The sequence below is a fragment of the Macrobrachium rosenbergii genome, chromosome 17 (genome assembly GCF_040412425.1).
Source record: "Macrobrachium rosenbergii isolate ZJJX-2024 chromosome 17, ASM4041242v1, whole genome shotgun sequence".
NCBI lineage: Eukaryota > Metazoa > Arthropoda > Malacostraca > Decapoda > Palaemonidae > Macrobrachium > Macrobrachium rosenbergii.
Window position 1 is genome coordinate 491,270 of NC_089757.1, and position 18,005 is coordinate 509,274.

General features: G+C 37.5%; 1 protein-coding gene across 6 annotated transcripts in view; it reads right to left on the bottom strand.

The window, feature by feature from the left end:
* LOC136847643 (protein vestigial-like) overlaps positions 1–18,005 on the bottom strand; it is a 145,985-nt gene that overhangs the window by 104,261 nt on the left and 23,719 nt on the right. For 5 of the 6 annotated variants that reach the window (XM_067119377.1, XM_067119376.1, XM_067119375.1 and 2 more), the window contains exon 2: positions 3,980–4,168. The exons of the other annotated variant lie outside the window; for it this stretch is intronic. In XM_067119377.1, coding sequence (XP_066975478.1) covers positions 3,980–4,168 — 189 coding nt within the window. The remainder of the gene's footprint in view (positions 1–3,979; positions 4,169–18,005) is intronic. 6 annotated transcript variants of the gene reach the window in all.

Here is an 18,005-nt window from a genome sequence, read left to right on the forward strand (position 1 = left end):
ATAGAAGAGGGAGGCTGAGTGGTTGGAAAACGAGATAAGGAGATGCAGGAAACGCACACGGAGTCATGTAGGGGATTAGGGGTGGACTGGGAGGAGACTCCACAGCTGCAGTCAGCAGTAAAAGTGAGGGACGCTGGACACCAAGACTGAAGAAAAGAGCAAGATTGGAGACAAAACTAAATTGCTAAAATATGGGTGCAGTTAGGAGTCGAAGGGATGCTGCAAGCACTGACGGCACTTAGCCCCCACAGGTCAAGATCCCTACAGATTTTAGAGACCACTGGGGTAAGCTATGGGTCTTGGTTTAAGTGTCAGCTAGACTCATCACCTAGAAATCCTCCATTTCTCCCAGTCCTAAGCTATGGGTCTTGGTTTAAGTGTCAGCTAGACTCATCACCTAGAAATCCTCTATTTCCCCCAGTCCTAAGCTATGGGTCTTGGTTTAAGTGTCAGCTAGACTCATCACCTAGAAATCCTCTATTTCCCCCAGTCCTAAGCTATGGGTCTTGGTTTAAGTGTCAGCTAGACTCATCACCTAGAAATCCTCTATTTCCCCCAGTCCTAAGCTATGGGTCTTGGTTTAAGTGTCAGCTAGACTCATCACCTAGAAATCTTCCATTTCTCCCAGTCCTAAGCTATGGGTCTTGGTTTAAGAGTCAGCTAGACTCATCACCTAGAAATCCTCTATTTCTCCCAATCCTAACCTTGGTGCAGAATAGCGAAACACCATCTGAATTCTCTTCACGAGCTGAGTTAGAATTTAGTGTCACGGACACAAACCTTCATTTTTGGTTGTATGATGCAATTATTAACACGCACTAGAAAAATGCACTTAACTAATACACAAAACATAAAGAAGTAGGGTTCTGAGATTCAGGTACGCAGGATTAAAAAAGTGAGTGATTAATTTTAAGGAATTACTGGAATTACTCAAGATGAAGTTTGTCATTAATTTGAAAAAATGAATACACACACGAATACACACACATATATATTTACATATACATATACAGTATATATATGTATATATATACATATACGTACATACATATGATATCCTTTATTTCAGGTCAGGGCCCATACAAAGTAAAGACAGCACAGAATTTAGATATACGAAAGTAAAGACAATACACACAATTTAGACATACGAAATAAAAAGTAAAAATAATAATTGGCTATACCCAAACGGTTGGTGATAATAATGGTATTAATAGTATTCATAATAACAGTATTGGCAATAATAATATTGAGATAATAGTGATAATAAAAATAATGATAATGATAAAACAGTAGAATACAATTAATTTTCAGCCAGAGGCCTCGGTAGATACAGAATTCAAGTATAGATTGCTTAAAACGATAAGTGAAAAAGCAAACCTCAGTATTAATAATAATAATAATAATAATAATAATAATAATAATAATAATAATAATAATAATAATAATAATAGTTTATACAGATAATACTTAACAATTGGAATAATAGAGAACAAGTACACGCAGCAGCTGAAGTGTGAAAAAAGAAAACGTCAGTTATGGAACAGAAGCCCCATCCATCTTTTCCACATTCTAGATCCTCTACTTGCTTCACTCTTTAGTTCGTTTTGGATAAGCGAATTGCTGCTGTTTTCAGCCACAAAGGAAAGTGAAACAATGGAGATGCTATGTACTTTCGTCATATTACCAAGACTTGGTCACAGCAACTAAAGATATGCAGAGACAAGGGCCTATATATATGGTGGGTACAAGTCCTAAGGGAATAAAAAAAAATAGGTTGGGAGGTCACAGAACAGTCAACGGAATAACATCGAAATCTACTAATTGGTAACCCTCTTTATTCTATCTTTCAAATCTTTCTGGAACATATGTGTTATTACAGGGTCAAAGGAAATCAAACCTAAAATTTCTCTTCCAGCTGAATCAGAACAGATTCCAACGAGTTCCTGCTTGGAGTCCAGTTTATTCTGTGGGGCTTTTCACTTAGATGCAAAATATACAGCATCATTAGTCTGACCCGTTCTTACTGAATATGTTTTAATCTGGTATTTAATTCTTCACTGGTTTGACCTAAGTAAAATAAATCACAATCCATACAAGGATCTTCGTATACAATATTGCTATCTTTTCGGGGGCTATTTTTTACAAGTCTGCTTTTGATATTATTATATATGTGAAGGATACATTTGTATTAAACAATTTTAAAAATGTTTTACAGCTTCAAATCCAATAAAAGGAGCCAAACAAAGGGTGTTTGAGGACACTTCTTTTTTCTTTCCGATTTTCCATAGAAGGTCTTAATAGCTTTATTGTAACAAATATCCATGACGTGGGTTGAATAGCATAGATCTCTTCCTGTTATTCTGATATTTTTGAATTCTCGATCTAAAAACTCAGGACTGACAATCCGCAAAGCTCGAAGACACATTGAGGAAAAAATTTAAATTTTGATATTATATGATGCCCTGGATAATAGTGTGCATATGTCGAATTATTTGTCTTTTTCCTATAAATACTAAATTTACAATGAAAAGGCTCCCTTTTCATATAAATGTCCAAAAAAAAGGTAGAAGATTCATCTTTCTCTAACTCGAGTGCCAATCAAATAGAAGGGACTAGATCATTTAGTTGAACCAATATATTATTTACATCCAAGGGGCACTTTAGTGAATAAGGAACAGACATCATAACTTAACCACGAATCTGGATTGATTGTAATACCACTGATTTTGTCAGTCAAATCTAAAGAATTAAGAAGATGGGTACCAGAAATACTTCTTAGCAATGGTGACAATAATTTCGGTAGATGTCTTGAAAGCCTATATAAGCTATGGAACCAACATTACTAATTATTAGTCTTATAGGGTTATTTTCTTTATGTGTTTTTACTATATATGTACATATATATGTATGTATGTATGTATGTATGTATGTATGTATATACAGTATATATACATACAAATATATATACTGTATATATATATATATATATATATATATATATATATATATATATATATATATATATGGTATGGTTTTAAATATCAGTGATTTCCAAGATTTCGGTTTAATTTTTGAAAAGAAATTGACTTTTGAGAAACGCATACGTAATACTGCTTCGTCTGGTCCTCAAAAAGTTGGCCTCTTGCTGGAAAGTTTTAGAATGCTTCATGATGAAGCCATTCTACTGAAGCGTGTCAAGTTTATTTTGCCAACTTTTAATGTTGACATGTGGTGCAGACGTAATGTGAGTTCAATTTGACAACACGAAATGTACTGCAACGATGAACATCCACTGAACTCTTTATTTTGACATAACTGCCTTTGCTCACAACACTGAAGAAGCTGCTTCTGCGAAGAGTGTGTCTTTTTCTAGTATCTGGTTTAATATTGCTCAGTTTGCTACGAGTTTTATTTTAGCTACGACTGGAATGAGGAATAGTTTTTTTTAATGTAGTTGTTTGAGCGAGGAGCAGGTTCATTCCTGCTTCCTGCTGACGTCTCCTGATTTCAGGTGTATCGGCTTAGTTTTTGTTCCCTCATATTTATTTATTTATTACCTTGTCCAATACCTTGTCTCTCTCTGCAGACTAATTTATCTTTGGAGCCCTCGTGGGTTTATGATCTGTTGACTGTTCATAAGGGGTTTCAGCTGAAGATTTAAAGAAAGATAGGAAAGAAGAAGAGATCTCTCGCTAAGGATTTCATCCCTCTGTCCCCGGTGAAATGAAGGAAAGCGCAATTTAGAGGATTGTCTTTGTGCCTTAGGAAAGGACAATAAAGAAAATTCAGTTACCAGAATTAGGTAAAAGAAATGACTCAGGAACTGTCTTTAGATCTCCCTTTCTCTCTCTAGTGTTATTACGACAACAACAGTGGTACACTAGTGGCTCACGGATTTGAAGCTACTTTCCAGAGTGAAAATCCAGCAAATTACAACAGAGAACCAACGAGATCTCACCTCACGACCATCAATACTTACGTTCGAGTGCTGAACTGGCGATCCTGGAGGTTCGGTGTGTGGTGGGTGATGATGCGAGTGGTGATGGTGGTGGTGGTGATGTTGGTGTTGGTGATGGGAGGCCTGGTGTTGGTGTGGGTGGTGACCATGAGGTAACGAAGAGGACGGAGTTGCCGGCGTCGGGGGAGCTTCTGAATCGCTACAAAATTTCTGTAAGAAATGAGACCAGATTGAGCTGGAGAAAATTCGGGAGCAGCGGAATGATTTCTGATAACTTGACCAATAAACAGTAATCCTCTGCCTAGCCCAGGAGCAAGGCGAGAATGCAAACAACTCTACGGAGATATCTACCCGGGTTCGAAGAGGATCATTCATTGAGTAATAATAAATCTTTGGGCATATGGAAACTACCTGGCCAAGATGCATTAGAACTGAACTTGAGGTAAAATGACAAAAGAGTTTAGAGGTACTTAATCTGCATTTCTTTCTGTTTCCAATTCTTTTTTTGTCTTGTATACAGAGCACGGTGGCAACCTGTGACGATTTGAATGTTTTGCTACAAACGTGGTCTACTTCGTTTCTGTTTTCGCTATAGATTCCAAATGGACAGAGTTGATTAAGGCTAAGACAAATCTCTGAATGAGAATGAGATGGAAAGCAACGACGCAACTCCATGCGGAGCTTGAAGTTATAAGGAATGGCATCTCCGAAAATTATCGAAAGTAATTGGTGATTTACAGTCACTCTTAATAGCTATGTCATTTTTTATGAAGCATTGTAACTGTACAAATATACCATGAAAACTTCAATGATGTCAACAACATATAATGCCGAGGCCCTTATCAAGTTCCGCGAAAATTTTCGAAAATTTCCTGCGGCAGACACGCAAGGGCTTCAGCACTCGTTTGTGAATTTCATCCGCTCTTCTCTGCCCGAAATGTATTAGTCAATAACTAGTGGACACCAACATGCTTTGTACACCACCTTTTTTCTCCATAAAAATGTCATCTGATCTTTACGAAAATAAAATCAAACTTTAAAAAGACCGTCTTCGATCTTCAATATGATACTCTACGACCGACATTTCCTCTCTTCCTTTCGCAAACTCTTACCCATAAGTGGGAAGAGCCAGGCTCCTCTGAAGCCTCAAACTCATTGTTGTTGCTTTTGCCCCCTCTCGCTCAACCGTTTCTCTGCTCTGCGCTCTGACTCTACAACAACAAAAGCGTAAACTCACAGAGACATATCTATATCTACATATATGTCTGTGTGTGTATGTATGAGTAGATATAGGTATATATATATGTATATATTAGTTGACCAACCCAACACTGCCTGTGAGAACTCTGAATGACAACCTCCGCTTCCTATCAAGGCTGAGCTTGGATTTGGAGGGCATCGGGAGTGTCACTATTAAACTCAGCGACCTCGAAAACTATGGATTAGCCGCTAATGTCTGTCGTTTTCGGTAATTTTTACATTTCACCCCCTTCCCACACCCCACCCTTTCGTGCCAGTGATGTTTTAGCCCCAAAGTGTTCTTTCCCAGATGGTAAGTTATCAAGTTTGGTTGAAATTGTTCAATGCGTTTCAAAGTGTATGTGGAACATACATACATGCATGCATACATCCATTTATATATACTGTATATATATATATATATATATATATATATATATATATATATATATATATATATATATATATATATATATATATATATATATATATATATATATATATATATATATATATATATATATATATATACACTGTATATGGTGTGTGTGTATTATGTATGTATGTATGTATGCACAAAAGGCTTTAACATCATTGAAGAGACCAACAAAAAGGAGAAGACCATTAGGCTACTGAAGTGCAGCTCGTGTGAGAGTGGGTGTGCTCAAGGGTTGTGCAAAGTCATCCAAGATATAAAAGGTACCTGTTGTTCACATTAACCTGACCTATGGAATGGAAACGGGCAAAGTGAAATAAACTTCATTTTTCGATTACCTAATATTTTCGTATACGCTTTCTAATGTCCTTCTGACCGAATTTGGGAAGGTACTGCAATGAAGATACTGACTTTATGAATTCTCTGACACGGTAACAAGGTTTATCAACCAGAGGTGGTCTGATGTCTGTCTTGAAATATATCCATCTTAATCACAGAAGAAATGGTAGTATATATATACATACATACATATATACATATATACATACATACATACATACAATGACAAGAAAAGAATCCTAACAAGACCAATACCACGTACTTACAGCAGTCCCGTCCACCAATGTCGTTAACCAACGAGTCTATTAAATATCTAGAGCAAATCTCTTTCCCTTACAATAAACAGAAAAAAGAGAATGAAATAAAAATCTCTAAACAAAAACAAGAGCAGGGCAGCAGCAGTATCATGTACGTAAATGATATATTTTGCTCAGCGCAATTAAAGTATTGCATTACCTAGATCTCGGCCTGCCTTTGGGAGATGCTACTGGGCTGGTGCAGTGTTTACAGGCATTCCTGAAGTAGTCCAGCTCTTGGAGTGGAATTTCGGCCATATCTTACTTGCAATTAAATTCTAAAGGCCAATAAAGCATGTTATGGTTATTGGAATGTTATTTTAAAAGTCATACGTTGAAAATAATAGGGGAGAGTGACAAAGTAATCAAAATGGAAAAAAAGGGCGATCGCCCTGAATTCTTGGAGCCCAACTCGTCCATTAGTCCCACCTTCAAAGTGAAGAGTCATCAGCAGCCTGCCACTAAATATCTTTTCTTGATCATGGGTTGAGACTGAATCTCTCTCTCTCTCTCTCTCTCTCTCTCTCTCTCTCTCTCTCTCTCTCTCTCTCTCTCTCTCTCTCTTTCTTTATGTCTACGAAGACCCCTCCGAATGATACCTGACACTGGGTAATTTGTTGTTTAAGAGTGATCATTGACTGAGTTCTTCGGCACCATCAGACACCAATTCAGTCTCTACATTAGGCTTTTTACGAGCATCTCGTCTCTGGGCGTCAACCTTCTCATTATTTTCGAGGAGCTGCCTTTGCTAGAAAGGGCGTCCGACTCGTCAAAGTGTTCGCTAGACATGCAACTTAACAAGGAGAAATCGCGTCACTGTTCGCGTTTATTTCCATGGATGCAAAGTTAAGCGACGAGGAAAGTCATTAAAATGGGTGAAAGACAAAATGCGCGCAATTTCCTCAGTAACTGCTCGGACTAATATCACTGTAAATCTCAGTTGGCCCACTGGCGCCAGGAATTTTGACCACTGGCTCATATACTGATGTTGCACTAATGTTAAATGCTATTGTTGGCTGTGCATAAACTACTGCTGAATCACGGGATGAATACAGCAACTAATACTTATCAATAAACCAACAATTTTTATGGCTTTATCTAAAAAATGATCAGGCCTCTCCTGAAACAAAGAACACAATGAGATGTTCCCGGTCTCATATTTTAAACTCCTGACAACAGTGTTATGGACCCAACAAATCTTTTGAATGAGCATACCTATTTAGAGGAAACAAAGAAAGACTAAAAATGACTTACTGAGAAATATTATGAAACAATAATATATCCATTCACAAAAGACTTTAAGACACTTACATCAGATTCAAGCCGTTTTTTCACATGCATATATATATATATATATATATATATATATATATATATATATATATATATATATATATATATATATATATATATATATATATATATATATATATATGTATCAGTGAGTGTCTGTGTGTATCCTAAAAGTGGACACTACCAGTGGTCAACGAAATCGAGTTTACCCGAGATCTCTGCGTGGTCACGAGAACCCAGGATGGACCGCGCATGCGGCTTGTACCCTCACTCCTTGCGTAAATTCAGTGAGCCAAACCTCCGTACTACTGAGTTCTTACTCTTTAGAAAGAATGTGGCAGATAGATCCAGAATAAAGAAATATGAGCTGCGCCCGACATTCTTTAGGCCCATGAAAATAAGCAATGCTTTAAAATGAGTGTAGGCACTGCAGATAAGGGTCCCCGTCACACGGCCTCACATTGCAGTCGATAAAATCAGAGATATCCACATTTTATGGTCATCCTACGTCGACAGTAGTTGCCAGTGCCACATGTGACCATTCACCACATATGTGAGACTCTTTGGCACATGAGGCAGTTGGACACAAGGCATGTTATTCGTTTTTTCCTCGTTCATTCTATCGCTCAATTTTTGTCAAAACTGAAGCCAAGATAAATGAAAAAATAGGACGAAATTGGAATGTTATTTGAACAAATATTTCATGGCACTATTCGGCAAACAAAGAAGAATACACACGCATTACAGACGTATTCCGACCATATACTGCAGTTCTTCATTTTGTCCGGCTCTGATACCTGTCCACTTCACGGTTACGGTGCAATACGGTGCAATACATCAGGGCAAAGAGCACCACCAAACTACTGTACTCTTTAAGATAAAATCATACGCGCTAGCCACACACACACACACACACACACACACACACACACACACACATATATATATATATATATATATATATATATATATATATATATATATATATATACAGTTTACATAGCTTTTTTTATCCTAAGAGGAAGTGTCTCTAGGATGCGTTAGTCTTCTGGTTCTTAGCAAGTCTGTTGGTATGAGGTTGCTAGCCTAAGCGTACTTTACTCTTGCTGCGACCAACCACAGTCGACGAAGTGCCATACAATTCTCTTCACTGTTTTTCACCCTCGATCATCATCAGGTAGTTATTCTATAAAAGGAATGAAAAATGACGACTGATATAAAACTTCCACAACAAAAGAGAACGAAAAAACCTATTCAATAATTACCTTCCTTACGCCCTGAAAAATAATAATAGACCCTGCCGGAAATTCTTTATCTGAGTAGCTTAACAGCACATGAGAGAGAGAGAGAGAGAGAGAGAGAGAGAGAGAGAGAGAGAGAGAGAGAGAGAGAGAGAGAGAGAGAGAGAGGTGAAAAAGCCTTCTGAGAGTGACAGCAACAGATTGGCTAATTACTGCAGTAGAGAGAGAGAGAGAGGAAGAAAGAGAAAGAGAGAGAGAGAGAGAGATACCAGCCCTGCTTTATTTTGTCTTCGTTCTTACACCGACTTTCTGTTCACTGTCAGATAATCGTCGTTTCCTTTCAAGCTTGTACTGCGGCAACTTGCCCATCATCCTTTTCCCATCCCGTTTCCAGCGGGCGAAGCTCCGTAGCGGACGATTTCTTCTTAGTCAAGGTTTCATATCGAGGATTTTCTTTCCTCGAAGAACTGCAATAACTTGCGTGGCTCTCGTTCTCTTGTTTGCCCTGCCATTGTCTCTTGGTATCCTCTGCTACTTTTTTTCGTTGACACTTCGCGCCGCAAAATTCCCCGTATTCCATCTGCTTTATGTCCGACCTCTCCTTACGCACGGAGAGACTAGAGTTCAATCCCATGCGGCGGAGAACGGCTGCTATAGCCCCATGCTCTTGACCAACTTGGATGCAACATAGTACTGTCGACTAACCACCAGGTACTTAATTCACGATTCTGCTCGCCAGAGGCACCACGAATTTATCGAGAAAGGTAAACTGGTCGTTTCCCCCCCGAATGGTGTTGGTCTGTAGCCTGTGGGTGCGTCAGCAGAGGTATAGGCCTATCACACAGAGGGAAGACGGGAGCTTTTGCGTTGCGAAGAGTCCACGACAGGAGAACCAGGGGTAAGAAGAGGCAAAGGCCTCGCACACGAGAGAACGAGGGCGAAGGAAAGCTCTTGCAATGACTCGAGGAAACGAAATTCCCGAGTTAAAATCCCGACAATAAATCCTCGCATACAAAGCTTTCGGCAGTGAGTCACTTGGAGAACGGGTGGCACCAGAGCAAATGCACGACAAAACTCGCGGCCACATTCCTCCTTGAACTGGTGAACCGAGATTCAAGAGTCAAGAAAACTTCCGCGACATGATCCGCTTCATTTGTGCGTTTGTTATACAGTAAAGAATGATATTAATTATAAATCCTGGACGGTATGAATACACTAAAGAACGAAAACATCTGTGGGAGGTTTATCGAGAGTTCTCTAACTTACTGAGCACAGTGCCAAGTTCATCAATAATTTTGATTATTAAACTCGTATGAATAAACAGACAGACCGACAGAGAGAGAGAGAGAGAGAGAGAGAGAGAGAGAGAGAGAGAGAGAGAGAGAGAGAGAAGCCTCGCTGAAAATCCTACCAACACTTTTTAAAGTATAATACTTTGTTGAAAGTGAAAGTCAGGCAAGCACCACGTATGAACCACAAGAATCGTTACAGAAAACGAAGAGAACGCCGAATAACCCGTGGCAAACCTAATCCATTTTTTAGTCCTCTGTAAAAGAAAACTATTGCGACGGTTTTGTCCGTCCGTCCGCACTTTTTCTGCCCTCCCTCAGATCTGAAAAGCTACTGAGGCTGGGGGGCTGCAAATTGGTATGTTGATCATCCACCCTCCAATCATCAATCATACCAAATTGCAGCCCTCTAGCCTCAGTAGGTTTGATTTTATTTAAGGTTAAAGTTAGCCATAATCGTGCTTCTGGCACCGCTTTAGGTATCAACAACACGGGCCACCACCGGACCGTGGCTGAGTTTCATGGGCCGTGGCTGAAAGTACCACACAGCATTTTACGATGTACAGAAAATTCGATTGCTCCGAAGAAACTTCGGCGCATTTTTTACTTCTTATATGTGTAGACCAATATTCACATTCAAGAACAGATTACTAGTTTAAACAAAGTGGCCCCGTGTCTTACTTCTATGTAGTTGGCTTAAGCTCGATTTTTCCGTGTAAATGCAAACAAACAAACAAAAATAATGACTCCGCTCTCTATCACTCGCTTCTCCTGGCCAAGTGCCTCTCTCTCTCTTTCTATGCCCACTGGGCATCTGTCTCGGACAGACAAACAAATGACTTCTAATCAGGTGCCAAAACTCTCCCCCCAACAACTCCTGCCTCCATCTTCAAGAACAAAGATTTGATTTGATCGAGGAGTGCAAAGAAAATAGCAGATAACGGCTCCTTTCACAATAAACAAACAAAGAAACCTTGATGGTAGCAACAACAACATTGAAAACAATAAAAAAGCAAGATATTAATAATAATCATAATAATAATATTAATTCTCGACGTCACTAAACGGAGTTATAGAATTCACAGTCACACGCAATTCAACTGTGCGCTCCATCGCCCCCGAATCCAAGCATCATCTGAACTCAGTGAATTTTCTAAGAGGAGCTGACAAATAGCACTGTCCATCAGAACAAACGTATACATGATTCTTTTCTTGAAGGCATCAGGTTTTCCACGAACTCAAAGATGTAAGAAAGAAAGAGAGCATTCTCCTGGATGTTACTACAGTAGAAACATGAAAATGGGAATACGAAAGAAGTTTGGTTCCGGACTGGTCTAAATTCGGCCCAAAAACACCTGAGGCAGGTCACACAATTGTATTAGTATGAGCTAAATTAAGTACTACATTATTTCAAATCTAACGGATGTCCCAGTTAGATTTGTACGCAATTTTTTGTTCCTGATCTCTCCCAAAATGAAATCATTTGTTGCCAGTCCAAGCGGACACTTTTGGTCCAATTTCCTAAAAATCCACCCATAATTGTTTACGTACAGCCTGTATCTAATAAGAGACAAATAAACAAACATACAATCCAGATACATAATCTCTTGTATAGTGGGGTTTCATAGCTTTCAGAATAGCAATGGTATTTCTGAGCACCTTTGCAACGATGGCATGGTTTTTCTTATGTGAACGTATAAGCATATATTATCTATTTGTCCACTAATTTATCTTCATTTATTTGATATTCTTTTCTCCTCGTTTTCGCTTTATTTATATAAGGGCATTCTGTTATCATAAAACTTAATGACCTATGCTTGATCCATAAGAATGTTTGCTCATTTGGAATAAATAATAATAATAATAATAATAATAATAATAATAATAATAATAATAATAATAATAATAATAATAATAATAATAATAATAATGTGTATCTTTGAACTGCATGTATGTCATTCTTGTCGTAAGTTCAGTCACTCGAACTACTGTAATTTTTTTGCATGGAAAAAAAGAAAAAAATAATGATTTATCGACTGGTTCTGAGTGAGGCAGGGTGTCTCGCCTAATGAAGGTCTGTAATGAACCTGCAAAAGTCTCTCATTGCTCAAAGTTTACTCGCAACTCCTTCCGGCGATTGTTAACTTACTGTCGCACTTTGCCAACTTTTTTTGGCCCAAAAATTTCTTTGCTTTTTTCTGCCCTCATAGCTGCCCCGACATTGCCGACCAACGTAATAGGTAAGTGAAAAGTCACTGATCAATTGAAAGCCGAGGAATCAGCAGTAATAACAACAAAACAAATAATAACACTGATAATAACAAAACAAAACTCGCAACAAGCACCTACCCGTCGCCAGGGAGGGGGAGAATGCTTGCGTGTAATTTGTCAGTAACATTAGCCACAAAACAAAACATCTATCAAAAAGGAGAGAGACGTTCAACAGAACCTGGGTATGATAACCTACACCGTGGACAAGACTAATCCCAACAGCATCATTAAATGTACGAATATTAAGATTACAACACCTGAAGTTAAGTCTGCTCAGTTGTTTCTGCCCAAGCCTTGCCATTATATTATGCTCAAAGGGAATGCACAAATTTTAAGACTTTTATAGATGACTCATTCACTCTACATAACATAAGCATGTTACTTTAAAAGTTACTAAACATCTAAGTACCCGGGAAGTAACCGCTTTAAATAACTAGGGTCATTAACTGACTACGTTGAAGAAAGGAGAGCCGCTACGAGCAGCCACAAATCACTATGGCTTCGTGGAGCCCTTTGAGGCTATTCACGCCGAAGGGCCGAGTCAAGATTACCTCAGGTTATATTTAATCCCATCCTCATTTTACGACGCCAATAAAAAAAGGCTGAAGATCCTTACCGAGTCAACAAAGGCTCGGAATCAATTCAAACCATTAATCAAAAATCACCGGGTTTGTACAAAGGCTCTCGTCGAAGTCGTCTTCGATTTGTCCCGTCAATTCCTTTATGAAATATAATGACATGTTTGGATTGCTTGTTGCATAAAATACTGGCACATTTCCCTTCGTCTGTCATCAGTTCTTTACTGGAAACTCACAGCGATGTAATCTAATAGCAATCAAATTTATAAAATGAAAAGGAAAAATATTGAGATGGCTTTTCTTTACCTCGCTCACTCTCTCTCTCTTTCTCTCCTTGGAGCAAAGAGAGGAGGTTTGGGGAGCCTTTAACGTTCAAACTGATGGCTGTAGTGTCACAGGTGACTTGCAAAATTACGATTAGCATAAATAGAGGGGAGTGACTCCCTCGAAAATAAGGAGAGTCGTAATTTCCCTCCTGCGGACAAGAGTTGAGTAATAACAGTTAAAATTGCAGTCCATATTCATAAAAATGAGACAGCCAGAGTCCTTAATATTGCCGTGTGTCAGAGGCATCATAGGCCTAACATATTATAATGTCTCTCTCTTTATTTACATCGTCTTGCGTCTCATGAATAACGATAATGATGATTAGGATGCATTCTTTTTGACTCGACAGGCGAACTGTAAAGAAAATTGTACACTGCAAAATTACCATTAGAATATATGAGGTCGTGCTTGAACATGTATACGTACGCACCCTTAGTTTAATCTGCGTTGTTAAAGTTGTATTTGTTAAATGACAAGATAATGATATGGATACGCACTGCAATATATATATATATATATATATATATATATATATATATATATATATATATATATATATATATATATATATATATATATATATATATATATATATATATATATATATATATATATATATATATATATATATATATGTATATATATATATATATATGTATATATATATGTATATATATATACATATATATATGTATATATATACATATATATATATTTATATACATATATATCTATATACGTATATATATTTTATATATATGTATATATATAGATATATATGTATATATATACTGTATATGTATATAATATATATATATATATATATATATATATATATATATATATACATACATATATACGGAAATAATGAACACGAGAGAGAGAGAGAGAGAGAGAGAGAGAGAGAGAGACGATAGATAAATGACCAACAATAAACAGATAGATAGATATTTCCCCAATTACCCAGACTACTCCATCAGAGAGGCAATAGGAGAACAATAAGCGTCAGTCCTGTTATTTTAGTCGAGTGCGTTATTGTCATGTGTCATTAATAAATCTTTGTCATTGTCTCATTTGCGTTGCGCTGACTAAGACTTATGACGCGCCGCGTCTCGCAGGATGACTGCTGAATGAATAAGAGCAGAGGCCAGCTGATCCCTTGCTCAACCGATTACAGCCTCATCACAAGCACCATGACTCGCCTACAAAGACACAGAGCAAATGAATGAGAAAAATACAGAAGAAGGAGAGGAAGAAGAAAGCGATACCTCCATCAGGGTTAATTATATGATCACACGAGACGTCCCACTGTTGAAGTTTCCACCCGGCCAGACTTTAGCAACGTCATGAATCATACGAGGCGACAAAGTGATGCAGCTTAAAAATGGGTTTCAAAGATGATTCATGAGGCACAATATCTTCAGTGACACCCAAGCGTTCTAGAAATGAATTCACATTCAGAACTGCGTTTGTTATTTTTAGGAGAATGGGAGGACCCGCTTGAACTGCTTTTGTAAATATTGCAAGATGTACCGATGTATACAAATGTGAAATGACGGTGTCATGGGACTGGTGTCTCATTCATGAAAACAATCATTTTTCCGTGACAATGTGAGCTCGCAGATCTGGATTTTCCTTTCTCCCCCCTGTCATAATCGACGAGGGATCAACAGTTACCCGATATCTGTCTGTGCTGTTGGAAAGGGACACAACAATAAGTCAAGTAAGAAAGAGCTTTGATTCCTCTTTTGGCAAATGAACATCACCATGTCGGCGGCCTGTGCCTCCCCTGATTCACTGCCGTATATTTCTATCTGACATTTTTGCCTTTATTCGTCTTTCTTATTAGCGTGTTGCACTGATATCGATGTGTTTTTATTCATCAACTACGATCCATTACTTTCATTTCCGTGCATTTAGTTCCGATTCTTGTTCTGAATGCCATGCCTAAGGGTTTCACGCACATTCTTGGGGCAAGCGGCTTTACTGGGTGGGGGATTGTGGGAGGGGCGGTGGGGTTTGGCCTGGGTTTTTGACATATACATCTCAGGCCCTTCACTCTAAATCTCTAACACGCAGGAATATCTATCTGCCGGTTAGACGTGGGAAATGATTACCCTAGAACGAAGAAACGTGCACAGAACCGCCCCCCCCCCCGCCCCCCCAAAAAAGGCGGGAGCGAAGGAGTGTATCACTAGATACTGACCATGCTTTCATCCTGCGCTTGACCTAACCAAACAAATCAGCATAAGCATCATGACCTAGCAAAGGCGAGTAACTCTACCCCTTATCCCCTACCAACGAGTAGGCTACCCCTTAAACACATCTTGCAATGACTCACCGGAGGTGCGAATGTTCCTTTACACTCAGCAGGAATGCACGGAAAGAAGTCAGAGTAAGCAGAGGTTGTATTTTGAATGCATATACAAATTTCGTTACGTTCATTGAAGCAAAATCATTTTATTTATAGGAGCCTGATATTCAAAGTAAGTTGACCTGCCACAAAACCTGAATCTGTTCATTATTCCTGAGTCCAGCTACAATGGTAGCTTTTCTATACGTCCTAACGTAACAATTAATAAAACAGTTGCCGCAACGCTGGCCATCCATAAGAGACGAAAGAGAACCCAAAACAAAGATTTGCGCTTCGGCTGCAACAAACTATACTAATTCTGTGTGTTTTCTTCGCTGAGATTGGATAATCAATTATATACCACTATTCCATTAGAACAGTTATAGTAGTGAACTAACTTTAGTATTAACTAACCTCAATAAATTGAGTATATATGTGTGTATGTGTTTTACCACTAGCTGCCTTTTTATGCAATGCATCTCTGTTATGTACTCAATTTATTGAGGTTAGTTAATATATATATATCTATATATCTATATATATATATATATATATATATATATATATATATATATATATAATAAAAGGAGCCCATCAAAACACCAAAAGGGTAGATCTGACAGAGTTATATTTCGAAGACAACTGTCTCCCTCAACGGACAGGTAATGGATTAAGAGGTACAGAATAGTGGTATTAATACAGTTGGGGGAATGTTCCAGAAGTCGGCCGCTACGCCGCTATAAACGGGCTTGACTTCTGGATGAAGACGAAAAACATAGGAAGATGAATGAATTCCATAATGGGCCAAAATGGCTATAAAATATTTTCTGCTAAAACAGAATTGCAGATGGAATTCTGTTTTAAAAGACAATATTTTATAGTCATACATATGTATATATATGTCTATCCATCTATATATATGTATATATATATACATATACATATACATATATTGTATATATGCATGGTCACATGTAAGTTCGTCCCTCAAATGGGGTGACCCCAGAAAGGATTACCTACGACTTTTCAGCAAAACTTTCCCTTTTCTAACGCACTCGCAACACGACAAAGTCGGTTGACTGCTGAAGTCAAGAGGTATAATGAGAGTTAATGGAATGTGTCTACATTGCATTGACTCAGGCCTGAATTTATGTATGTATATATGTATGTATATATATATATATATATATATATATATATATATATATATATATATATATATATATATATATATATAAATGTGTGTGTTACACAATCAAGAGTAAATCTCACTGCTTATCTTTAGCTAAAATAAGTCGGAAAAAAGGCTACTGGCAACGTACATCTGTATATTCACACTCTCTCTCTCTCTCTCTCTCACTCTCTCTCTCTTTCTCTCTCTCAGGTCTACAGCGAAATAAGCGTTACCCAAAATAATTTATTTGACCAAAATCTAACATAACTGGATCAAGAAACAAGATATGAAATAAAATGGAATACTAATGTTCCCCAAACAATTAAACATAAAATGTTTCCTACCTCTAAACAGCAATGTTCACAATTCTTAATTGGCAGGTCTCAAACCACAGAGTCTTCACCTAAGACTTCTAACAATATTCGGTGTTAATCTTCGAATGACAATTTGTTTGATAACTAATCCCTTCACACCCTGGGACTTCGCCCCCCAAAAATACGCATACAAATGAATCACCGGAACCTGGACATTTCCGGCAAATGAACTCATAAAGTCTTGTCTCTAGGCAGGGATCTTCTCACGTCTCAAGAATATCTGATGCACCTGACACATATAGTGTTCTACTAATCAGGATGCTTACCAGACAACAGCTAAACATTCTCTCAAGGTTCTTCCTAATGCCTTGAACCACACTTAGTAATAGAAAATCTACTGTGTATTGTAATTCATAAAATATCTGTGACCTATGAGCTTTTCATATATATATATATATACATATATATATATATACATATATATATATATATATATATATATATATATATATATATATATATATATATATATATATATATATATAATGAACAGAGTACTTGGCCATGAGGAAAGTGAAACACTGGCGTGCAAGATATTTCACCTTCTACTCTTAGGCATCTTCATATTGTTATTTCGTGATAAAGTTATTTATATATACATATATATACATATATATATATATATATATATATATATATATATATATATATAATATATACACACACATTATATACATATATATGTATATATTATTATTATCATTATTATTATTCAGCAGATAAACCCTATCCATATGGAACAAGCCAACATGGGGCACTGACTTGAAATTCAAGCTTCCAAAGAATATGGTTTTCATTAGGAAGAAGTAAGAGGAGGTAAAGGGAAATACCTAAAGA